This window comes from Rhyacophila brunnea, unplaced genomic scaffold, assembly GCF_057557595.1.
Source record: "Rhyacophila brunnea isolate RB1 unplaced genomic scaffold, BYU_Rbru_1.0 scaffold_2, whole genome shotgun sequence".
Taxonomy (NCBI): domain Eukaryota; kingdom Metazoa; phylum Arthropoda; class Insecta; order Trichoptera; family Rhyacophilidae; genus Rhyacophila; species Rhyacophila brunnea.
In genome coordinates, this window is record NW_028232859.1 from 5,103,579 (window position 1) to 5,130,851 (window position 27,273).

The 27,273-nt window shown below is 32.1% G+C and overlaps 1 protein-coding gene across 3 annotated transcripts in view; it reads right to left on the reverse strand.

Annotated features, from left to right (window-relative positions):
* Positions 1-5,473: 5,473 nt before the first annotated feature.
* Positions 5,474-27,273, reverse strand: part of raw (NDT-like domain-containing protein raw) — a 202,239-nt gene continuing 180,439 nt past the window's right edge. For all 3 annotated transcript variants that reach the window (XM_085947051.1, XM_085947049.1, XM_085947050.1), the window contains 9 exons: positions 20,550-20,674; positions 20,096-20,307; positions 19,236-19,406; positions 17,790-18,106; positions 11,631-11,947; positions 10,893-11,036; positions 9,583-10,516; positions 8,563-8,723; positions 5,474-6,560 (listed from right to left, as the gene is read on the reverse strand). In XM_085947051.1, the coding sequence (XP_085803177.1) occupies positions 6,417-6,560; positions 8,563-8,723; positions 9,583-10,516; positions 10,893-11,036; positions 11,631-11,947; positions 17,790-18,106; positions 19,236-19,406; positions 20,096-20,307; positions 20,550-20,674 (2,525 nt within the window). In that variant the 3' untranslated portion in view covers positions 5,474-6,416. The remainder of the gene's footprint in view (positions 6,561-8,562; positions 8,724-9,582; positions 10,517-10,892; positions 11,037-11,630; positions 11,948-17,789; positions 18,107-19,235; positions 19,407-20,095; positions 20,308-20,549; positions 20,675-27,273) is intronic.

Here is a 27,273-nt window from a genome sequence, read left to right on the forward strand (position 1 = left end):
TTCTTCAATTAGACATCACTGTCCAACTAATCGTTACTAAAATTAATCGATAATATAATTTTGTACCATTTTTAAGAAAACTGGTGTATAAAACGTTCAGTTCACCAGAAAAACTGGATTTATATCCAAATGCTACATATTTTGTGTTTGTTTTTGATATACGAACAATGTCGTTTAAACCTTATTATCAGCTGAGGCTGAAATTTTACAGGAAAGACAAACAATAATAAAGGCACACTTAAAGAAAAACAGCCATTTTTCTTGGGTCCGTTAACTCGTGGTCAAATCAGTAGTGAGTATGGACAATAATCATGACAAGACAGGTAATGAACCCACTATTTCCTTATAGCGAGGCGAGGGTTTCAATGTCATGGGATAATTACTGTAATATGTGTCGGTAAATTTCAAAACCCGCTGTAACACTTTTGAAATAATTAAGATATTATAATATATCAATGGATTCGTTTTTAAAATCTCTACATGAAAATTTTATCGCCTCTTTCAAAATCCGCTACGATTGACTGTTATATGCAATGACATATTAAATGGACAACTCACTTCATACCCGGCGCGCACGAGAAATTGTCCATGAAAGTCATTCACAGATGTATAGGTAGATGTCACGTGACCATATGACATATCCGTTTCCATTATGCGATAATACAAGCTTCGAGAATTTATAGTAATATAACCTTTATTGTAATGGCGTATTAGTGTCATGACTCATTGCGTTAGAAACAGATTCTCGGTTACTTACCACTTCTCGGAGATTAGACGCAAGTGAGCCCAGCGTATCACAGGCGACTGTCCAATGGTTTCTGTCATTCAATTGCATTGAATAAACATTCATCAATATCTTAAAATGGCATTATATAAATAATAAATAATACTAACACATGAAAAGTGATATCCCATCTTTCTTGGAGTGTTTAGTAGATTTTTTTTACAATTTTTAACTAGGCACATTGGCATTTTGTAACACAATAATAACGGTGGAGTCGAAACCTGACAGTCAGAAATTTTGTATGGGCAGACCCAGCGGTTTCGCCAGACCGCTTGCAAGCAGAATGTTCATTTTAGCGTAGGATACCGATATTAAAATATGAATTCAGACCCAACACAAAGTGAGTGTCATTTTATTTTCTAGATGCTTAGTCCATATTAATGTCATTGGTTATATGAAACAAAATCAATGCGTCTTATCAATTCCCGCTATAACACTACGTGTAACATTTAAAACCTTTTTACTTCAAAAAGTTTTTAATGATTTTCTCAAAATAATGAAAAAGTGTTATAGTGGGTTTTGAAATTTAGCGACACATATATCTTAGTGTTTCTCTTTCTGCTGCTGATGAACCAAACTAATTCAATAGATGTGGTATACGTATATGTTATTTATTACCTTCATCAGCTTTCAATGTGTATATGGGTGGATAGTGAATGATGAGGTTAATCAGTGCAGTGGATGCGAGCATTGAGGGGTTTACAACAAAAATAAACACAGTTGGTTTTAAATACAAATATATTTTTGATGTAAAAAAACATTCGCTTATAAATTATTAGAAAGCAGTGACCTCCTTTCGATTCTAGCATGTTTATTTGAATCACTGAAAGCGTTATTAATTTATTATTTCAAATTAATTATTGAAGTACTAGATGTCATGGGTTCCTAAAAAAGGCACGTGTAACATTGTTTCGGACATATTTTACGGCTCATAGATAAAGAGAATATACACTGGAAAGACTATTTAAATAATATTGTCAAACGTAAAAAAGATCTAAGTACTTTTCAAACCATCCCACTTCAGAAGTTCCCAATCCCATAATCCACGGACAATAAATAATATTTTATATAATATTAAACAGTAATATGTACTCAACAAAGGTCAATTAGAGTATATATATATACCTATTATAGAAATATCAATTGCTAGGATGGACAAATTAAAATAGGGATGATTTTTTTTCAATTTGATTTGAAAGCATTTAAAGTGTATGATACAAAGTCAGTAACCTCATTTCATCAATCATCAATCAAAGACTACATTTGCAGAATATTTGCTTTGAAGAAATGAAAATGGACAATATAACTTCCTTCACATTCTAATTATTAGAAAACTGTGCTTTGTATGTTTTGGTTAAAATAATGTATCACTGTTTGACGATAAAAGTTACAAAGTTTGTAACTTACTTCCGATTTTAATCTAATTTTTGACAAAAGAACCTGGATTTCACAGCCAATGAGGTGCCGACGATTGAAAATTTACAAGTGCGCCAGTGATCCTAATTGAGTAAATCGACTTCAAATCAATGTTATAAATTTCTAACTGATTTTTAAACTTATGAGATTTTTAGAGCAAATCCAAAAACAGCTGACTGTTTTATATTTATTTGTAAATTTTACATATTTTTTATTAATTTTTTTTAGTGTTTGACGGAGGACATGCCAAGTCAGAACATTCAAATTATAAAGTTACATGTTTGAACATTATTTCACGCATAAATATGATCCTAACTTGCATTTTAATTACATGTCACTTGTACTCATTGTTTAATCGTCAGCATATCATTAATATAAAAGAAGAGACGGGTAACTGACTTTGCAACTAATACCATGCATTTAACATAAGCGAATTTTGTAAGAGATTGGGAAACTCTGCTTCGAACCAAAAATATTTTCTAATCAACCAAGGACTTTAAATCGATATAATGGTAATAATATTATTATGATATATGTACAATTCCTTTGCTAAAACATTTTATAAAATATTACGTGTTTCCTATATTATTTCTAATAATTATTCATTAATTCACCTTCAACATTAATTAAATTAACTATTATTATTTATTAGTAATATATAGTATTTATATAACTTTTTTTTTTGAATAATTGATGGTAAAAACAAACAATATTGCCTAAGGGAATTTTTCAATGTTTGACATGACAGTTACGTTACGATGTCATTAACGATTAAAACTAAAATTATTTTTTTATAATGTTAGAGAATGTGAGTGGCCGTTAAAAATATTATTTATTTAATTCCTTTCAACCTAAGAGGCTTTGCGATATTATAATGCAAACTGAGACGAGCACAATAATACGGTTCTTTATAATTACGTTGATTGATTATAAAAAAACCCATTATTGTTGTTGTGAGGGCGCCACACGCTAACATTTCACATATCATCCAATACTTTTTATACTGTGGTGCACTTAGTTCTAAATTTGAACACCGGACGATTTATAATGGTATATTTATACCTGCAAGGATGATACATGTTTACATACAACTTAATTTTTAACTACAGATGTGATCGCCACTTTTTCTTAGAGGTGAAAAAGGTCGCTATTTGAAATTAATATGATGATATCATATTTGCTACATACTTACAATACATCGCCCATTTTGATAAATAGCTGCCTTATTATAAAGCGCAATTTTAGTGATAACCACTACGACAAAAATTATAAATAAAAATTAACTATTACTTTAGAAAGAAATAACATTCTATTAATAGTCATCGCAAATTTGCGAAATATTCTTCAAATAAATTTGCTAAATTTAGTTGCATCTATCTATTTTATTATCCAATCTCAAAGAGGAAAATTCCCATTGAGTCATAATATCAAAGTTGCCAGTAAATAAATCAACACAATATATATAAATATTAAATAATATAAATTTTATCAGCTCAGCAATAAAATATGCAGAAAAAAATATGAAAATGTGGCATTAACCTACTTTCTGTTAGTCCCTGACACTTGATTCAATAATATAAAGATGTATATTTATAAAATCTTTCATTCAAATATACCAAAACTAACAAGTTATTTATTATTTCCGTTTTTCTGCATATTTTATGAAGACGATATTCACTGCAAATTTCATATAAATACATGCAATTTTTAATAAACAAAATTCTGAAGTAATAAATACTTAGTGAGGCAGTTTATTAGTAAGTTGTATTGTTTATTTTTTAAAGCATGCTTTACAAACAAAAGCATTAAAACCCTTGTGAAATATCATCAGAAGAAACACAAAAACACATTCTCGCAATAATTGAACTAGAAAATCTTTCACCTATTTATTCCCCAAGTACAAATATGTGCAATATTTTGGTGTTTGTAAATAACTAAATGGGTTTTAGACTAACATGCTGCGTTTACGCCGACGAAAAATTCGAGAAGTGCAGTGTTTCTTTTCCATGGTCAATTATTATCATCAAATGATGCATAAGAACAATAAAAAAATACTTAAGAAATCTGTACAATATACACAATCATAATAATTATTAGAATATTATATATAGTTATTTTACAATTATCAAAATAGAGTAGATTAGAGAGAACAAAAATTGTACTAACAAAAAAACATAATATTAACAAATCAGTAAAATTTATAGACTGCACAAAATATTATCAAATGTATAAAAAAATATTCCTTTGTTACTACATAATATTGACAACATTACAACTAATTTTCTAAACTCATTCGAATTATTTATGAGTTATTTTAATGTATTTGTGGCCTTACTATTTACAAAATAATATTTACACACATTAAATTCTCAAAATTATATTACAATAATTGCTATGTATTTCAGAAACCTATTTCTTACATTTACTCGTTGATAGGTGTAAATATTATCAAATATCTCGATACATTTTTATCGTTTTGTGGTCTTGAATTAAATGCGAATCAAATTTCTCAATTTATGATACCACATTTCGAGATATTATACATAAGCGACTTGAACAGTTCTAGTATTTCAATTTCTGTCGTGTGACACCACGTTTATAAACAAACTCAAATATATTTAACAAACTAACGATATAGGTTTCAAGTCAATTTTTAATAAAGTGGAGCATTTAATGTTCCAAACTAATTTAAATACAGATATTTCTCAACTTACGAAAAATCGTACTTCCATCAAATAATGAAAATAGCCAATTTGTGTAGTATTTGCGAGGAGGGCTTGCCAGATGGAATGACATCATAAAGAAAGCGGCTGAATTAACGATGACTGAAGCAATAAGATCAGTGAAAAATCACTCTTGGATCGCAATCGTAAGGAGATTATTGGCGATGATTATTATTTCAATGATCACTGTCATCAGTAATCCGGCAAAGGATAAAAATAAATAGTTTTAATATTTCTATAATATAAGATTTTAAATATTTGATTAACAGAATTCGATTTCACGGCGAGAAATATTTATACGTTAATTTAGTGTGAACTTCTAAAATATATTATCAAAATATAAACCCTATCACAAAAAATCTATAAACAGAATTTTTATGTAACGTCGAGTGACTTTTATCAATGGTTTAAAAAAATATTTATTTATCACAATGATAAAACTAATTTAACTTTTGACATTGATGCAGTATATTACTGGAAAATCGTAATGCAAGATTGAATATGTAATAGAAAGGGTATCTTTCTAAAACAATCTAAACAAAGCATTTTTGTGATAAAATGATATTTGACAATTTTCTATAAAATATTGAATCAAATGGTTAGCTAAATAATTTATACTATCAGAAATCAATATTACTTATCAAATCAGAAAATATTATAAATATAACTCCATTGTAAATGTAGCTACCCGAGAAATTGAATTAGTAAGGCATTCAGCTTTATTAAAAATATGCTTTAAACAGGCTTAAATAAAATATTGCCAGTTTTCAATAACTACTTTAATGCTGCCTTCATTTTGTAGTAAATAGTACAATATTATAATAATAATAAATTAGATTACTAAATAGTTCTGGTTGTCAGTTGCAGAACTTACTATATTATTATGTTTACATTTTATACAAAATTTAATTGCTCAAATTATGTTCAAAAATTCTTCAAAATATTTTTAATTTGAAGAAAAAAGTCAACATAATTATTTTCTATAATAGAGAGCTAATGGATTACTTAGCCAGATTCAATTATCTTATTACACTGATAAAGGGCCGAGGAATCATTATTTGATTTAACCTCAACCGGACGCAATTCACAAAATAATTTAACAATCCGAGTCTATTGATATCATGACGGTTTATAAAACGTATCGATGAAAAGAACATTCAAATTATCCATTCTTTTAATTTTATAATAACCTCTCGCTGGTGCATTATCCATTATGTCTTAAAACAAAGTAATATAGAGCTAGCTGCTGTCAATTTATTACTCTGGAAGAAATTGGTTAATTCTGTGTGTAATCCATCACATATGTAAATAAAATATTTTAACACATTTCAAGATTTAGACGCAGTTGAAACTTAGAAACAACGGAACAACCAATCCAATGGTTCCTCACAATATCAATAAGTTAAGCCAACAGACAGTTTTGTGTGAGATTTAAAAACAACTCCGTTGTAGAACTGAAAACGCTGTCAGCCGTGGTAAAGGATTCAAGTGCTTCAGTAATCCTTGTCTTGGAGTTTTTTGATGACACACTTAGTTGCCGCTTCCAGGTTGTCGAAGACGGGAACGCCTTCGCGCTTTGCTAGGTCTATCAGATAGAGCCGCCCTCTGTTGTAGTCTTTTACGGCTCTCTCCGACAACTGAAAATAAAAAGATAGGTTGAATTAATTATGCTATGCATACAAAAAGACTTATAATACAGTTTATTCGATTTATAGATGTCGTAATAACCGGGCATTAGATTAATCATGGAAACATATCATAATCAGGCTCTTATGTAGGAAAGCAAAATATAAAATCATTTACAATGAATAGAATTCAATTCATTTTAAATTAATAAAATTCGCCATTTTCATAAATCAGTACCATAATAGAGTTTGCCAATGCATTTCATAAAATTTAAATAAATAAAATGCAATCTTTGACAGGAAGACACTCTCGTGCTTAACCCTTCATGTAAAAAGCGAAAATAATGAAATTTCAACCATATGCGTAGATACTTTTTCAATGTTGTCGGCGATAACACCAATTAGGTACTTGGACACTTAAACGATTCACTTCGGATTTTATTGTTTAGGGTCGAAAATCTTTTTAAACGATCGACACAATAACAGTTTTAAGAAAATTTAGGTTAATAATTTATTAAAAAAGGTATATCCGATAAGTAGCTCGTTATAAAAGTGAATAAATGTATGGAGAAAATCATAAAATAAAATGTCAACGAATGTTTCCTCATTACATCCGAGATCTCGCTATGTCCGTGATCGTAATAACCGAATTCGACTGTATATATTTGAATGACATGACAAAATTTTTTATAAATATTGTTACAATGTTATTTTGAACAATGTTCTTTATTTTCGCCTGTTTATAGCGTTTTTACATGAAGGATTGAATTTTGTTCATTGTAAATGGATTTTATATTTTGTCGTGGTTGTCTATGAAATCTAACGGGTAAGCTTTCCTACATGAGAGCCCATAATCATAATTCTTGCACATGGAGAAGTGTTACTTGATTCACTATTATTATTATATTTTTACGGATGATTTATTTGTTGTTGGTGTGATTGTAATCTGTCAACGCTCAAAATGTGTAGTGAAATTATGTGAAAATATTATCATGCCATAAGATAGTTTTCAATATTTTCAATTGGATTAACCATAGTGATGATTTTTCCATCTACTCTAAATGGAGAATCAACTGTAAGTTGGTAATTTACCATTCTCACTCCCCCATGAATTGTGAAATTGTGTTAGGCGGTGTGTGAGATTAATAACTCAAACATGCCCGGTTAATTTCTGGAAATTTTACATATCGCATGGTTTGCAACACCAACTCACAAGGAGCTCAAAAGACAGCATCTGAGCGGACGACGCACATATAGCTAGTTGGCTGATCTGATAATAGCGAAACATGTAGATTTTTTAAATGAAATCCTCCGCCATGTTGGTTATTTTTCTGGCTAGGATAAATATGTAACAATCTTCCCAGTCCCTCACCTGTAATTAAGTATGTTCTGATATTGGAAGTCTGGATAAGAATAAGTACAATCGTCGAGATCCCAACTGTGTATGAATTACGTGTTATCATTTACTGCAATATTCCGCGAAATAAAATGACATATCATTGCTTTCTGTCGTCCATTGGAAGGTAAACATGACGTCGCTGTAGAATTGGTTTGTCGAATAGACCAAATGTCAAATGTTCAGGAGACAAAAAACAAATTTCATTATCCTATATTTAAATACATGGAGGTATTTAAATTGTCGTTTTTACAGCATATGAATGCTGTATTCATTACAATGTAATTTAAAGAAAAGGATGGTTCTGGTCCATTTGGATACAAAAAATCATTCTGCATTAAAAGGTTGATTTCGACAAAAACGGATATTCAACAAACCAATCCTATAGCGACGATGAGTCTAAACATTTCATTGACTACGTCCTTAAAAAATTTGATACTGATTCTAGGGATCCCTGTATAAAATTCAGCATTTTAAACCAAAGATTCACAAAAGTAACTAATATGTTTATTAGGAACTGAACGAATGCGTTAGAAAAGACAAGTAAAGAAGAAGAGTGTTCTGTAAGAAAAAAAAAAAATCGGCACTGTATAAGGAGTTCAAAAATTCTGGTCTTACCCCTTCGGTTTGTTGTAATAACTGAACGCACAGCACGACAGATTTTTTTCTAAGGCCGATACAATGGGCGGCAAGGACCATAGGAGCCAAACAGCGGGTGTCGCCAGTTACTCCAAATAGCAGCACACGGCTGCCCATCACTTGTCGGTCGTCAAACATTCCTACAACGAAAACAACAATAAGATCACATTTGATCATGCCCGTCTTAGTCATAACACAAAGAAACCTCATCTAAATTTGACATTGGTGCGTACAAGTTTAGTCAATCTTCAATCTCTTGTGAACAGACAATGATACCATACAAGAAATTAACAAGAGAATCATGGCAATGAATAAATGACGATTGATTGAGTCAGCATTTACTTGGTATAATTCCATTTTACATTTATAGTAATATAACGACTTATTAAATTCTACAGGTTGCTTTTTACGTCAATAGCTATTTCGGTTGTCTTGATAATGGTGTTACATCATTATTTGTTAAATGCTACTACATACATATCTCACCAAACTATAACAACGCGCTTTGTTGAGCCTGTACTCATGTATGCCTTGGAAACCTGGACATTAACTCTGCTAAATGAACGAGGTCTGTATATTTTTGAAAGAAAAACTATTGGCTATATTAATTATGGGTTAATCAAGGACAGTAACATTTGGAGGAGAAGATACAATGCTGATCTCTACGGTCCATACGCAGATAACAATGATGTTAAATCAATCAAGATTGGGAGGTAGTACTGTATTATGCCATTTAAAGCTAAAACTACACGGATTCGGCAACTTCATGAATTAGGTTCAACAACTTTCATCGGCCCCGATTTTTAGAATTAAGAATTTCTTCAATGTCATTGATTTTTCATAACTTTTTGTATTTCAACAGTTTACAGCAAACTCCAAAGTATGGTTGAATTCACAGCTACAGAAAATATAATATTCTGCGTCGGTTACATTATTGTAGTTTGTTTATAATTTCTGAAGTAGAATTTATAGTCAGAACACAATAAATGAAATGCATACCTCTAAACGGGGCGGGCGATGCGTTTTCAGGAATCAGATAAAAATCGGAAGTGCTGAGCCTGTTGTCACCACCGCCATGCAGCGAATACAGTCCGTCGTTCTTCCGGCGGATTTCCACCTCATCGCCAAAGTCTTTACTTCCATCGACCCTGGAGGGCGCGACCGCAGCTTCGCTCGAATATTTTGGTTTCTTTTCTGGCTGATTATTGTCTCGCACGGGAGATCCTTCATGTTTGTGCGGCGCCCTGAACGAATATACCTCAGAAGAATTTTCTCGGGTGCTGTCTTTTAATATTAAACCACCTTCATCGACGGATTTAGATTTCATTAAGCGGGAAGAATTATTATTTGCAGAAACAATCTTATCTTCGGAACTCTGCAATCTAACAATATTCCGTGATTTATTTTGATCGTTGAATTCGACTAGTGTCTGATTATTTCTCGTATCCGCTGTCATGACCCAAATGTTGGAAACATTTTGATCAATCAATCCTCGATCACGGGAAAACGAATCAACTTTCGACCGATTTTTTATTCGATCCAAATCATTCACCGGTATCCGGTTAGACTTCACTCCTTGAATCGACGACCGTTTACTCAATACGTCAAACGACTGTCTCGTGATTACCTCCTCGGTAGCTGCAAACGAGCTCATGTCGCCGGACGATCTAGAATGGACAACTGTCGAATCTCTCGTTGTGATTTGTTCAATTGACAATTCTTTTCTTATGGCAAAGGAGCTGCCGAATTCTTGCGATCTCGTGGGGGTTCGGAGGGATGCAGGGTTATCAAACGTAAACTGGGCAGGAGAGGCGGGCGTGTACGGGGGGGCGGAGAACATCCGGCTGTAATCGTTCATCGCGGGCGCGTAGTAGCTCAGGTTATGTCTCTGCAGTAGGGGAATCACCGTATCGTTACGCCAAGAGGACCGCAACTATTTTTAAAAAAAAATGTTAGAAATCAGTCTGACGATTTCTATCACAATTACGCCATAACATCTGCACTAAAAATTAAATTTATTTTTATTCAATAATGAATACCCAAAAGATTTGTGAATGTTAAAATCTTCTTATTGAAAATGCATTATTTTTAAAATCCTTGAATGATTGGACCAAGTGTGTTTCGAACTCATTTTTACTGTCTGAGTAAGTACTCATATCTATTAAACTATCGATGCATCTACGATTCCTACGAATAATTGCCAACAACTACAAACTCGCTTGTGTAAAAGTTAATTCAAATTAACTCGAAGAGTTTGTAAACGATTCACTTAGGCGAAACAAAAAATTGATCAATTAATGTAAACTTACAGGACAGGATCCCCCCAAGTAGACGTCTCGGAGGGCGACAGGCTCATCTCTCACCTGCTCGGCCAAACTGTCCAGCCGCTTCGACGTCTGTGGAGTCAAAGCGTCATTCTCCGAAGCATCGAATGAACCATTTGTCACTGTCAACTGAAAGCAAAATAAATTCACCGTTATTGGTTTAGCCTTTACATGATAGAAATCCAATTTAGTGTGAGAAAGTTGCTACATTATTGCTGCAGTTACTGGAATTCAATGTTATTGAATCAATCAGCCAAGCGAGCTACCAAATTATACTATTCTACCAACTACTTGACAAGGTGGATTGCTTTGTTTCGAGTTGGCCGACCAACCCTGAAAATCACTCTCATGTAAATTTTAGGAACAACGAAACAGTACAACCATTTGATGCATCGAAGACAAGTCACGGAGATTATGTAACTGTTGATAAACTTTGTCAATATGTGGAGATGTGTGAGAGAGTGAAGATGGGATGATTTATAGTGATGACAAGTTGCCATACTTGAACACAATAATTGATGATTCAACTAAAATTTATGGATTAACAGTAGTTGACAGTTACTGACTCAATACTATAATAGTAGTGTTCGTATAGTGCTTGGCACTGGGATGCTGCGAAAGAGAAAGAAATAAACTTTGTCGCATAGCTATAAGTTTACACACCAACTTTACTCCTCAAAAATGTCCACAGTAAATATCACTTCAATAAAATAATTTACTCACCTTAGGAATGAATACGCTCAATTTCCTCGCTGGTTTCCCACTGGATCCAGAGGTAGGTGTGGTGCTGCCGTCCTTGGAGCTGTGCGAACCGTCGTCGCTCTGCTCCGCCGACTCCGCAGACATACGATTCTGCCTAACCTTCCACTCTAGTTTTTCCGTCCGCCTACGACACACCGTCACATTTGAGCACATGACGACTGATGGCGATGTGCTGCTGCCATTTTTCACTGACGCCTGCGCAGACGATAACTGATCCGGATGGCCATTCATTGTGGCCTCTGCCGATTGATTGCTCGATTTCGACGCGGAGTTGAACTCTGTACAACAAATTATATTTCATTAGTGGATCAGCTTCATCATTCCCGAGGAGGTTTTTAACAGATTTTATTTATGAGAAATGATTGTGTTAGACATTCACTCTACTGGCTATTCGGTCAATGATCAGTATCTAAGACACACATTGAAAACAACATGTAAATTTGCCAGACACGCGTATTGAATCTGCAACTAAGTGTCTAGAGGTTAATGATGTACTCTCTCACATCTAGACATATTATTATATACTAAATACTCCAATTACTTTTCACCCTGCATTATTCACATACTTAGAAGAAAGAACTCAGTGTCAGCCTTAGTGAGACCGCTTATCACTAAACTATAGCAAGAGCAATCAATATGTATAATTAATTCTGCAGTAAAGCTTATAATATAATATACAATTATAATTAAAAAATTTTCACATTTTCCATTCATCATAATGTGATAAAAAGTGCTATATTCTTACAAAAAAGATTATATGAGACCTCCCCTGCAACAACACTGTATATAAATTTTTAAAAATGTTGGGAAAATGAAAAAAAACGTTTTGAAGCAAAAAGAAGTACTTAATGCAAACAACATAATTATTTTACTTTTTAGATTATTTTTAGTGGTCTGCATACAAAAAAGAAATATATCCCTGCAATAACACTGTATATCACCCCAGTGGTCAAAACCTTTTACATAATTTCTTACTATGGACAAAAAGACGGCAACTTAAAAATTGATTTAAATAATGTTTTTAATTCCTGTATATGGTTGTTCAATCGATATACGGTGTTGTTGCAGGGGAGGTGTCATATTCTGACATTCGAACAATGAATCAAAGCCATTGAAAGCTCAAAAATGACCAGAGAACAGGCAACATGAAATTTAAACGTTACATTGAAATGTTCCGCTCATGTCTAAAAAAAACCATATTGAAATTAATAAAAATCTATTCGATATTTTAATTATGTTAAGGTGTCATCCATATATGACATCACTCTCTAGAGGGGGAGAGGGTGTTCAGAAAATATAACGTTACAAAACCAACAATGAATGGACAATTAACAGATTAACGAATGGGACTCCCCTTACCTGCGTGACGTAATGTAGACAGGATTAAAAGATTTTGTGACAGTGTGGGGAGAGGATCTCAAAAAACACTGAAAATAGTGTGACATCACTTATGGATGACTGGTAAGGTTGAAACTGAATGTATTTTTAAAATTAAGAATATTTACAATCATAATGTGATATAGAAAAGAAAAAAACATTAAGGTTTTATCGGTAAAACGAATAATTCGACAAAAAATGTAATAGATAATTGTGCAAACTTAAATGTTAAAAAAACGTGACAACACTGAGATAGCAAATAAACTACTGATTTCTAAAAACAATCTACCTAAATTATAATATCATTCCTATGTATAATGCAAAAAAAGGCACATTTGTATAATTTACAAGTTTTTTTGGCTATTATACTTATGAGAATTTCAGTAGCACATTGTTTTTGATTTTGGACATTTGTAAGATAAAATAAGAAAACCGCATTACACTAGATCCCGTAAGGTACAAGGCATATTATTTAGCAAAAAAATCCTCAAATTTTTTTTTGAACTATTTACATACTAATAATATTTACTGATGGATAAAAATGAAAAAATATTTATCCATAATAAAAATCTTACATAAGAAATTTTTGACTACTCCTCCCTTCCAAACGTGCTTATGTAATACTTGAACCCCCCTTTTATCTGTTTTTTTTTTTTTTTTTTTACAAAACCATATAATAATATTAACGAAATAATTGATATACATAAAATGAAGCCATAATGAATAAAAATCTTAATCTTCAACTATTTCATTTCGAAATATTATAAACAATTACGAATATGAGACAATGGCAAAGACTGCATGTTGGAGGGTTGGACGGTTGTAGCCAATATGAACAGTAGCTGTTATGAAATTTAAAGTAGGTACTTTACAAATACAAAAACAATGATATTATGAATATTGCTATTCTCGGATACATGCTATTATATCCATAAAATTTTTCAAAGCTCAACATTATATTACATTGTGTCTGTTTAATTAGATGAACCAACATGACACAAACCTGAAATCATTAAATTTTATAAAATCAAATAACCCACGTATTATATTTATCAAAGTGCAGATTTTAATTATAACAAGAGATGTATGTCGTTACCGATTTTTATACATTTTAATTGTATGAATCGAATTAGTTCGTTGATTCCATTAAAAATATATAGATGTCACTGTTTAATACTGCCTAATTTAAATATGTGCAATAAATCGTTTTGCATTATTTGTAACATGACCAATAATTAAATAATTTCTTTGCATATCATGCTAAACTTTTATTATTGATTCTTCGATACTAATATTGTAAATGCTTTTAATCTTGTGATAAGTTTTGAATGATGGGTTGAATTAAGAAGAGTTTTATTTAACATACATGTATTATGACGTAGTACAGTAATTTGAGTGGAATGAATAATTATTGTGTCAACTAACATGTTTTATTTTGATCAAATTATTTGAAGAAATCCCGAAGACATTTATTTAGTATTCCATGAGAGTGTTGCAAGGGCAGACCATTACAAATAAATATCTTGCAATATTGTAACTGTGTAATATTCTATTCAAAAGGATAAAACCGAACGTTATAAATCTACGCAAAGTAAAAATGTCAGCGTGTAAACAAGAAAAGAAAGAAAACACAAAATATTAAGCTGGTACAATTCAATTAAGTGAATGATTTACTAAAGTGCAATTACTGAACAATATGTATCCACACGATGACATTTTGTACCTATCTTGGAAACAAGACCCAAAATGGCTTCGTGAACACAGCCGAGTAGCTGCCGCAATCTCGCCGAGCCCAGTCGCCTTCTTGTTCTCAAATTATCTTCTACTTTGAAATGGTTGTCGCATTGGACACTGTCTATTGTTTCTCCGTCATCGCATGTTGGCGAATTGAGGATTCGAATGTCTTCAAAGTCTCGGGAAGGAGCTGTTAAATCGTGCGCGTCTGTTTCTAACGAGTCGAGGAGATGTTTGGCTTCGGAGCGCATAAGGGCTTTTATCCGATGCTCTGTTTCAGTAATAGGAGTATAAGGCTTTGCTGGAAAGGAGTAAAATAAACCATCCACTGAAACGTGTCACAATTCCAAAGACTGTTTGTGTATAAGATATAGATAGTAAAAAGTAAAGAAAGATACAATAAATATAGTTTACAGCATTTCCTAATAAATTTTAATCATGGAACCCTTTTATATTTTGTACAACATAATGGTACTCCTAAGTATTGTACCAGATCAGATTTTTTTAGGATTCTTCAAGAATCTGTAAGTATTGAAAAAGAGTCACAACTGAGATCCAAAATTGCAACTCACAAGATGTAATCATACTTCATTTAATTACCTGAAAATATCAACAAGATATCCAGAAAATATGCAAAACATTAAATAAAAATACGTATGTATGTACATATTTATCAAAAAATTGCATTGCAATGGACCGCACACCACTGGTGCATACACATGTTGTCACCGGATGCCGCCCAGGCATACATACGTACACACATGGCGCCACTAGTCAGTCACTTCTGATTCGATACGAGAGACCCGCGTGCTTCGGCGTCAGCGTCGTTAAATATTTCCAGCGATGAGTGATTTTTCGCCAGCGAAAAACAGTAGTAAACGGGCACGTTTATTGTCAAGTAGCCACACTGAATGAATATATTTCTCTATGCTAAAATTAATTTATATCTAAAAAACTATGTATTTTTATGTATAAATAATAAATAAATTCGTATATAAATAAAGAGTCCAAGAATTTCGTATTTTGAGTTGATTATGAGTAATTGAACCTATCTACCATTTTTGTATGAGCACCTTATTTTTTTTTGACATGGTTTTGTTTTGCACGGTAGTCTCTGGAACCTATCCCCCGTGCAAAAAGAGGATCGGGTGTACCATCATAAATCGTCATGTGTTCGAATTTAGAACTAAGCTCATCACGGTAATAAAAAGTATTGAATTATTTGTCAAATGTTAGCATGTGCTCCTCACTCAGCATACAACTTATACTAGTGGATCTATAGCCATTTTCGATCTCTTTGTCAAAATAATACCTTAAAAAAACCAGCAATCCTCGTTCTGTGGGTAACCTGGAGTATATATTATAGATAGATAGACAGATAGATATAATATAGTGATGTCTTGTTTTCTGTTACAAACCAATACAGGAAATGTTGCCATACGGGACGTCTACACAATGTAAAAATAGAAGGTTGAACTGTTGTAAACGTAGAGGTAACTATACGATGGTACCTACTAAGCTGTCACAGGAAAATAACTAAACAGCGGAAAATAATTAACTCCAAATGAAACCATTCTAATTTAATACACAATGAGTTAAGTAGGGGCCATATGCACAGATATGGGGGCCATATTATGTATGTACTTATTTAAATAAATCGCCTTATGCACTAGTTAGCCGATTGAAACAAAACTGACAGCTGCTGCGAAATAATTACCAAATAGCAAAAAGTTCCCATTTCACTAATAAACAAAAATAATGCTGGGAATACTTCCGCGGTGCCTGCATTTACATTAACTATGATTGTTTTAATAATTAACGGAGCATTGTAATTTAAAAAATGATTAACACTTTTACCCACGGTAAGCGATGTTGCCATGTTAGTCTCCGTTTCACCTATGCATCAGACCCCGAGCAAGAATACCGAACGTAAGGCGAATTTTAATATTTATACTAATAAACAAAACTGCAAAAGTTTGCAAAATTCAAAATAATATATAAATTACCTATTTATTATTTTTTCATGAGGCTAACTTTACATTATATAATAACATTCCGTAAAAAAGGATGAGTGTCTTTTTCATGAATTCAAAAAATCATAGGCACAATCAAATCAATATTTATAGCATAAATATTTTACAACATACATGCCAAATCGATCAATCTATGAAAGATCTCGCCTTATCTTTAGCAAAATTGTACAGTACACAGTGGTGTAGTTCACATTCATAGAAAATAAATGAAACCAATGAATGGTGTCATATATAAGTTAGTAAGTAGATAATACGGGAGTCAATAATTTATTTGTAAATTGATTAAAAGTCCAAATTCTCAGAACCGTAAACATACATTAGTTAGTTGCAAAGTTATCTAAAAAGGTTGACATCTGTTTCTCCTTCTTCATCTGTATCCCATATACATATCTCCTTAGCAAAAATATTGGACATTTCATATGTTGTACTAACCATTCCATTTCAACCCGGACCCTTTGATTACAATCAGTTAGTAAAATCTCCATGTAATGGTGTATTATTTTTTTCGCTTTCACATATCTCTTAAAATCGTCCAAATTTACCTACATATTTAAAAAGAGAATTATAATTTGAAGTGTATCAACACCTACAAGTTTTTTTTTTAAATATTGAAATTAAACATTTTATGAAAAAGTTGTAGCCGTTTCAATAAATTTTTATTTACTAGAAAATTTAATCTGGATGTTGGTCCACATTTTCCTCCTTATAAATCTGTCTTCAATGAGTTAAAAATTCGCAATACAGGTTGGAAAAATCGAGGTTTCACTGCAATATGAATACTGCAAAGTCATCCATCTTGCTTCGGAAAGCCCGGTTTTTCCAAAATACATAACTAAACCTTTGGAAATAAAATTTAATCCAAATATAAGACTGCCCTCTTAAATAATGTTCAAATTGTCACCATACATACAATATAGAAATATATTATAGATCATTTCAACGTACAATACAAAATGAATAATAAACGACCACTTACTCGTGTCTTCTGAGTATCCGGCATCGGCCATGATCTCAGCCAATATCGAACAAAAGAGTTCGAAATCAACCAATTGCCTCTGCTCCCCATTGAATGATGACGCTCTGCTCACGCCGTTGTTGGCTGAAGGGTTTCTTGGGACTTCATGACCCCATGATTCGTTTCCTTTGGACAGTGCACACGCCTGCACAAGGTCTTCCAGCCTCTCCAGCGTGAGGTGGAGTCCATTAAAGGCTTTGATGGCGGCAAGGGTCTGGTTTGGGGTTAGGCTGCCTGATCCATGTTCATCTGCAGCATCAAAATCCCGCTTCAATTTCCTGTTAATAAAAGCATAAAACTGCTCAAAACAATAATGAAACACAACAAACACTACTGGACACATTGACGAATATTGTCATTGAACTTACACAAAGTTATATACATTTGGTCACAGGTACAACATGAGTGTTAATATATGAAATGTACATGTAAAATCATTTCTTTTGATTCGTAACACTTGAATGAAAGAAAATTGAAAACAGAGTAATAGTTATTTATTGAATCGTAGAAAAATCTCGAACCTAGGAAAGAGTGAAAATCTACCACACATCTTTCGCTGGCCAGGCGGAGTGCTCTCTCTAACCATTAAGCTACTGACTCAGGTGTCTTTGTGAATAATTTCTAATATCCACGTAACTGAGGGTGATTTCAAATTCTGTCAAAAATTCAAACTGTCTTTATATAAATACAAGCTGGCCTGTGCTGCTCCCTATGTGGGCAAATATGAAGTGGTGAAGGACTTGCTATTTGGTAACATAAAAGTGGAATATTAACCCAATGCTTACGGGCCGCACAAAATTGTGTTTTTGCTAATTACTTTTCGAATGCAAATTAACACATTAATTATAAAATTAATTAAAAGGGCCCGTAAGCATTGTGTTAATATCAATCAAAGCTTAATTTTTAATAACTTAATAAAATCTTGATTGCATATTCCACGCCAGCATGTATAAGTTAATAAAATGCAGATACGTGACTCATTCTAAACAACTGTATAAAGCGAATGACAGTAACTTCAATATTCCATCTTGAATAAAATGGGTATCGAAATTCTTTTTGAATATTTTTTTTAAAGTGAATTACCATTAACTCGTTGGGCACGGACGACACGGCTGCCGTGCCCCACCAATTAGCATGTTATTTAAATGTGGTAATTAAAAATTAATTTAAAGGTACGCAGTGATTGTGTTAATGTCCATTATGTATATATGAAACTATCATGTTTATCAAAGAATTGGCGTGGTACAATTAATTTATTCAAGTTCATCAATTCAAAGAAACTACAGGATCAATAAATACGTGATATCAAAAGTTTTGTTGACAGATTTTGAACATCCTGCTATCATATTAAATCATAGCTACCACTCATCAAATCATTCGACTTGATTGTCAATGAATCAAACTCACATTAAATGAGAAGCTATTGTAGGAAATTGAGCTGGTCTGTTCAGAGTTCCTCCTCGGAGTAAATGCTGTGTCCTCTCTAAAGCTGCTCTGAGTTCTGTGAAAACGGGAAGGGAGCGACGTTCAGCTACTTCTTGTAGCAGAGCCTGGCCTCGGGAAAGATCCAGATATTCTCTATGGAAAGAATACCATCATTAGTTAATACAATAAATTATCATAAAAAACAAAAGCCTAATATTATTTTACTCAAAAGACTGCATGTTGGAGGGGGGGAGTAAACGATGGGTAACCGATAAGCTAAATGCACCTTTTTTACAATTTATTGTATTATTTATATCATTAATACAAATTTTAAGTCAAGAAGTAAGCTTGAATAATCCAGAGATTTCTTCAAAATTAGATATATATCAATCAGTGGAATGCGATCCATATATGTATGCTGTAGATGCGGAGCATCCCCGGAAATATTCGATAAATCACTATGTTATAATGCAACTGTATGCTTGGTCAATTTTACTTAACGTACCTACATCTAAATCTTCTATATTATATATTTTACTTGAGACTTTTACAGTTGGTTGTTATTGTTCACATTAAATATTGTGAATACTAGGTACATATCATACTACTCCATTGGCCTGCTTGCCAAGATTCAACGTGTTATAGACCCTAAGTATGTACATATATATAATTATGTATTTTTAACAGTTTTAAGCAAGACACATTATAAATTAACCATAATTTACTAAATATTATTAAAAAATTTATATAAAACTTAATGTGAAGAGATATTAAATATATTTATTTCAGAACGTTTTTAGCAATATAGAGTATGACAACAAAAAAACAATGCAAACACTCACTGGTCGGAAACGATTTCTCCACCTATCCGCTGCCCCCTCTTGTAAGGTTGAAGAACCAGAACAAGAGGTCTGGTGTTAGCTGCCAGGTGAGCTGCCTCGACGGCGGCGGCCGCGGCTCTAGTCTCCGCGTCCAGGACGAAAAAGAGCACCTTCGCCGACTGCTTCGCGCGGTGTTCGATATCGATTAACTCCAGAGACCAGTCTGCCACTTGCTGTATTAGACAAATTGAAATTAGTGCTAATCAAATGCTGATTCACAGATTGGTGCTGGACCACGAACAACACCATAGTTAAAGATGGAGATAAGAGCTCTTATTCAAAACTCATTTAAACCCAATGTTCATTGGAAATCTTAAGAGATGCTGTTTGATCTGGCTCCAAATGATATCATAGTAATAATTTTCATATGTACCATTACTACAATTTAACATTTGCTCATTTACTAATATCTCACCGGATTGAAATATGTGATCCCCATTTTTTCTAATGTCGGTATGGCGATATCTCCCCGCCATGTCGTGGGATTACATGAGCCCCCCAGGAACACTTCGTAAGGGTGTGCCACCTCTGGAACCGTACCTGAAAATTAATTAAAATATTAATTAAAAAATCCAATGTCTTCCTAGTGGGTATTAAAATCTTGGGGGATATGAAGGATGAACCCAATTATAATATAATATAGACTATGTATATCAAAATTTCTCTGATATCAGAAGTCCTTATTTTTGGTGCTGTAACAAAAATGATACAACATTAGGTATATGCAGGGTTCAAAATGACCGGAGCACCGCTCCGGTTTACGAAACCGGCAAAAATATTGCTCCGTCTCGTAGAAAAATTAATTTGACCGTCTAAATTAATGAGATAGGTCATACCCAAAATCTAATACACATATTTTTGTAATATATAAAATTATATAACTATGTTAATATTTTCGGAAAATTATCGAGTGCTCCGGTTTGTACAATTTTCTATTTCGAGCTCTGCATAAGATATCATAAAATTTAATTAAACCGTTTTTATAAAATTCTTTTGTTCCATATTAAGACATTTTTTTTAGTTTTACCATTACTATTATACATTGTACCATTGTTTCATGCACTCTATGTGCCATTTCGATTATTAAGTTTATTTTTCATATGTAACACGCGACAGCTTATCATGTCGTGGGTCCCAGATTCGAATCCTTGATCTGGCAAATACTCATATTGTTTTTCAATTTGTGTTCTGAGTCAGAGTGAGGACCTAATGGGTTGAACAAGTGGCGGACATCCATTTGTCGTAAAAACAAAAATCTGTTAATACAAACCTCCACTCTGTGGAGATCCATATGATCCATTAGGATCGGACATGGTCAAAAGAAAAAAAGATATAATAAATACTTGTCACACGTATGACCGTATTTTCCATACAAATGGATGCAATGTAATATTTTTTTTAAATAAAATGATCTTCGAGTATACCGAATTCTGTAGAATCTAAGAAAAAAATCGTTTTTATGCCAAGTTGGTAATATCGCTGTACTTAAACAAATACAATATTTTGGGCATAATAAAAAGTTCCCAACCCCTGACGCGAATCCCAGGGGCGCAGGGTCCAATTCCACCGTGTCGAATTTTTCTAATGGTCATATAATATTTCTCCGAGGTTTTTCAGAATGATCTATAAAAATCATTCCTCGTAGGTACATAATAACCTCCACCATAAACAAACTAACATTCACTGAGTTACCTAATTAATACCTTAATTATTTAGCTTAGATTTTCCACTGCGTTAAGAATTTGCAACCATGATAAGACAGTTTAATTTAATGATATAAATACGTACTTATTTGTATTTCTGTCCATGCCAATCAGAATCAAATTACAAAATCATAATCGTAACTTCTAAGAGGCCTTCATGAAGAATTTGTATGCATTGCAATGGTATATCTCGGTATAAATTGAAATGTTACAAAAATACTAAGATATAGAAAACAATTATACAATAGGCGTCTATTTACAAAACACAAGTCCACATCCATCGAATAATACAAAAATATATGTGCAATTTCACGTAAATTATAATGTCCTACATCTTTCAAAACCGGCCAAAAAATATGAGGAAAATGTTTAAAAACAAACAAACTCAAATCGATTAATTAAAATATTCAAATAAATATTTTTATTAATATAATATAATATAATAATATAAATATAATTGTATTATACGTCTTATAATTATGTATTGCATTAAAAGGTCGAAACACACAAACGCCGTTCAACGATTGAATTAATGTACTTATCGGTTTTTGAAAATATAAGCCTCAATTAACTGAGTTTTAACATTTTATTCAGACTATTTTTATATACTAGTAATAATGGAGTAATTCGAATAGGTGTATTGTGTTTTTTTTTTGTTTGTTTAAATACATAAACATTGTACCCATGTATTTACAAATAAAAGAAAAATATAATCTACATTCATCTAGATGACTTCGCTGTTTTACAAAATAATAATATAAAATTAATTATATCACGACGTACCTACTTACCTACGTATTTTGATTCTCCTGGAAACACTTTTTTGTGTCAATTAAAATTTTTAAAAAAATCGCATGCCTCAATAATTGCTACTATATTTCTAGAAAATTCACAAAACCAGTATCTGCCTAATAATTTACAAATCTATTATTTATTAATTCATACGAAATACCGGTGAACCGGCACAATGGTCTCGCGTGACGCAGTACGACGGCCGCTATTATGACTGCATTATAAGTCTATCCGCGTAAAGTGAGCTATGCCTATATATTAGAATTTATATTATTAAATACTTTCAACGAAAACCACAACTTAGTAGGTATACTTAATTTTTTTTTTAAAAGTGTCATTCAAAATTATGAATCAAAACAGGATATTATCCAAATATGGAAATAATAATAAGAATACAATAAAATAATTAGGTCGTGTACAAATATTATTATATTTTCATTTGCTGTCTATAATTCAGTGTAAATATAGGGCTCAATTTCGTGATAGGTTAATTTACTTATGAATAGTTAAAACAAAATTATATAGCACACGTCATAATGAAATGAACCATTTTAAAATAAAATTCGTATATTATTTTAATCATTAAATCCAGGACCGAGTAGGGTTCGACAGATTCGAGCACATGACGTAGTTTATGAGGTACCGACCTAAGAACAAAATAATCTATTGTATTTCCTATAACTACACTATCTTAAGGCGATACCTCTACCTTCCTATCGAGCTTCAATATTGGGACCATACCTAAATAAGATTTGATATAAATAAAAAGGATTTAAGTTATACACATTTATATTTTTATAAAAATATATGTTTTTTAAAATAGATATAAAAATATTAAAATTATGATATAGTCAAAAATCTCTTAGATAAAACTAGAAAACTTAATAAACAAAATTAATAGATAATAAATATGACCATAAAATAATATGTAATAATAATTACAAGATAAAAAGAACTTTTTATATAGAACGTTTTTAAATTTTCTGTTGAATCATATAAACTTGACTAGACTAGTTTAAACGATCAAAAAAATTTGTACTTGATAGAAATGATACTGAAATGTAATTTTATTTCATTTTGATTTCCATAGTAACGCACGTATATATTAATAATTTAGTTGCTAGGACCCCAGACCCCAGACCCCTAGCAACCAATAATAGTGGATTAGATTACGGATTTCTTCCGAAATAACTTTTCATACAAAACAGAATTAACTGAAAATGAATTCAATTCTACTTAAAGATGGCTAAAAGTATTTAAAAAATGCATTGGCATCGTGTTCTGATATATTCTAAAAGTTTCAAATGTCTAGCTAGTCGGGAAGTTAATTAAAAATCGATTGCAAGATTTGTACCGGACAAAGAACCACCGGACAAATAATAAGCATACGAGCTTAGAAAAACGTAATAAGATGGGATCCTTTAACAAATTCACATCTTACCTATAACATTTTTTTACAATAATTGTAAGATTATCTTTGAATTAAAATAAAAAATATTTTTCTTTTTAATGTTTTCAGATATCATATTTATTAAAGTTTAAAAAAATTAAATTATTTTACAGTTCAAATTGTAAAAATTCTCAAATTCCAAGCTTCGTATTTTCCCGCTAGGTGCCTCTGATAGGTAGAGGTATCGCCTTAAGTGTTTTAAAACTCCCCAACACTGGCTAGTATAATACTCGTATTATGTAATTTAAAATGGCAAAAAAATACACGAAACGATCGAAACAAAGAGAATTCTGAAAAAAAATATTTTAAATATTCCACTGTTACTTTTTAACAAAATAACCCTGAATTGACAAATTAATTTTATGCACATATGATTATTAATTTGATGCATAAAACATTTCGCACAGTATAATTATCATATAAATGGAGAAACAGGACTGCAGAATAATCGAACATGTATTGGATGAAAATCGATTTGGGACAAAAGCAACCGATACCGATGTAAACATTTTCTAGCCATGGCCAAATATATAATTTTAATAATACGGAATTAAATATCCTGACAATTGCACGCGTGAATGGGTTCACCATTCTATTGAGACAAACTATTAAGGCCGTTTCAGACGGGACACCGGTGTCGCGCTCTTATATAATAAGGAGGCATTTGTATTATGTTTATGAACGCCCCAGACCTAATGAGTCAACGCGTGTCCGGTACAATTTTCCGTCGGCCGCCACATTCTCAAGCCGCCGATACACTTGTTTTTATTACCGCAGCCAGTTTTATGTTATAATTTATAACGCGAAATTATGCATTGACTTATTAGCTCTGGGCCGTTCATAAATGTAATACAAAGGCCCCTTTATTCGAATACAAAGGCCTCCTTATTAGATACGACCTCGACACCGGTGTCCCGTCTGTAACGGCCCTTAGGCACCTACTCATTGTGATATCGAAGAAAAATAATAATCACCATGACATAACATGGATTGAATCTTTTATAATTTCAAATAATTCGAGTTTATAGCCAATTCATTGGTTAACTACTAACATTAGTTATACCATTGGATTATATTCCTGGATAATACAGCAACCGTCTGCATCCCATTATTTACATTAATTCACACTAAAATAACAAGATGAGAGAAAATGAGATGATTAATAATCTACGTGTATTTTTAAAATGTGTATATCGCAGGTTAATAGTAAGTTACTAGGTATATAGGTATTTCAATTCACATAGCGTTTTTTCGTGAATGAATAATTGACAAGTAACACCATTAAAAGAAACTTTAAAATGGGTAGGTAAGATATTTTTAATAGTCACGACTTAAAACAATTATGTCCTATCTGAAATGACTTAAAAATGTAACTATATACCTAATGTATATTATTAATAAACTTACTTCTTCTCAGGCAGCCCATTTTTCCTCGCTCTATCCTGTTGTTTCTTCCCGATCAATATAGAGCACTTGTATTATTTTCCCACATATCACATAAAAAAACAATAACTAAATTAATCTGTTGATTTTCCGCAACCAAAACACACATCGTTGCACTAAAAACAACTGCACTCGCGAGCCCAACAATATAGACTGAATTGTCAGTCAATTAAAAAAAAAGTCCTGCCACAAAAACATAAACATCCACACTATTAATATCACGATTAGTACACGACAATAATATTATAATATTTACATCCTGACCACAAAACTATAGTATACAGTGCCCAATTACGTACGTAGGTATTTTACGTTTGTAGGTTAGGTAGTTATTTTCTTCGTAACTGCGTAACTGTTGAACGTCAAGGAAGATTCGGAAAAAAATCAATTCAACGAAATCTAGGACCTCCCAATTTAATATTAATAATTTTGTGACAAAAAAAAATGTTCAAGTGTCCACCCCCGCTAAACAAAACAACGCGTTTTTACTACAAGTTCGTTGTAATTAGTCTAGTTTAAGTTATAATATAATCTAAATGTTAATGGTAGTATGTATAAAAATCATCGACGGAACGGTTGATAGAACACTCTACTTCGTATACATCTGATGATATGAATTAAATTTAAGGATATAAATCCTTTTAAATGACATTTAGTTTAGTTTTGTGTGTGTGAAACAATATATTGTTAACAGTCAGAGAGCGTGACAACAACTGATAAACACCTACCCAATATTAGGTTAAGAGTGTATACAATGAAATATTATTAATCTATATGTATGACTTTCCATTGAAAATTGACAGAGGGCTACACACACAACTACAAAACGAATCATCACTTTTAATCTACGTATATTCACATTAGATAAAACAAAATGTTTCTATACCTAGAACCGTTTTCCTCCTTGTTAACTCACAATTACTGACTGTTATTCATACATTTTATAAGGAATAAAACAAAATGATCAATCCATTAGATTAAATTGTCCGCACAAATTTAAAATTGAGGATAGACGTGATGAACACACTGTAGTTAAACAAATTTAACCGGAATCCACAGTATTAGTCAGATTTAATTAAATATACACTGCTTCTAGAGAGAATATTATTATAATATATAGTATACACGAAGCCAATGTAAAACAAAACAATGTGCGACTTTACGTGTTGGCAGTCGATTCCCGACTGAACAGAATCCTTCGAAAAGAGATGTTTTTATGATTTGAATAAAACCATTAAAAATAAAAAATAAAAACAATGTTGGTAAACCGGTCGAGATCGGATGTGTTTATATCGCGATAGGCTTGAAAAATGAATGAGATTGAAGTCAATATATTATTATTATAGCAACTGTTTTTAAGCGGAAATCGTTTCTAAATATTATGGGCTCTTCTAGATTTTAGATTATAAATTCTAGAACAGTTTATGTTGTGCGCATATGTTTGAACTGAATACAACCTAGGTATAAGTAAATTAATATATTATTAAAATGGCAATGTTGATTTCAGGCAAGTAGTGTATATCTGATTATAGGGCAAGGCTGTAATCGCATCACCGACTGACCCACCCCCTCATAGAAATAATATTTATATATTATACTAAATATATTTACTTAAAATGGGCTAAATACAAGAAATAAACTAAAGTCATAATTATTATTAATGTGTTAAAATGTACCTAGATACATTTAATATTTATAATATTTGACTCCTTTTTCTACACCAATTCCCATCATCCCAGCATCACATACCG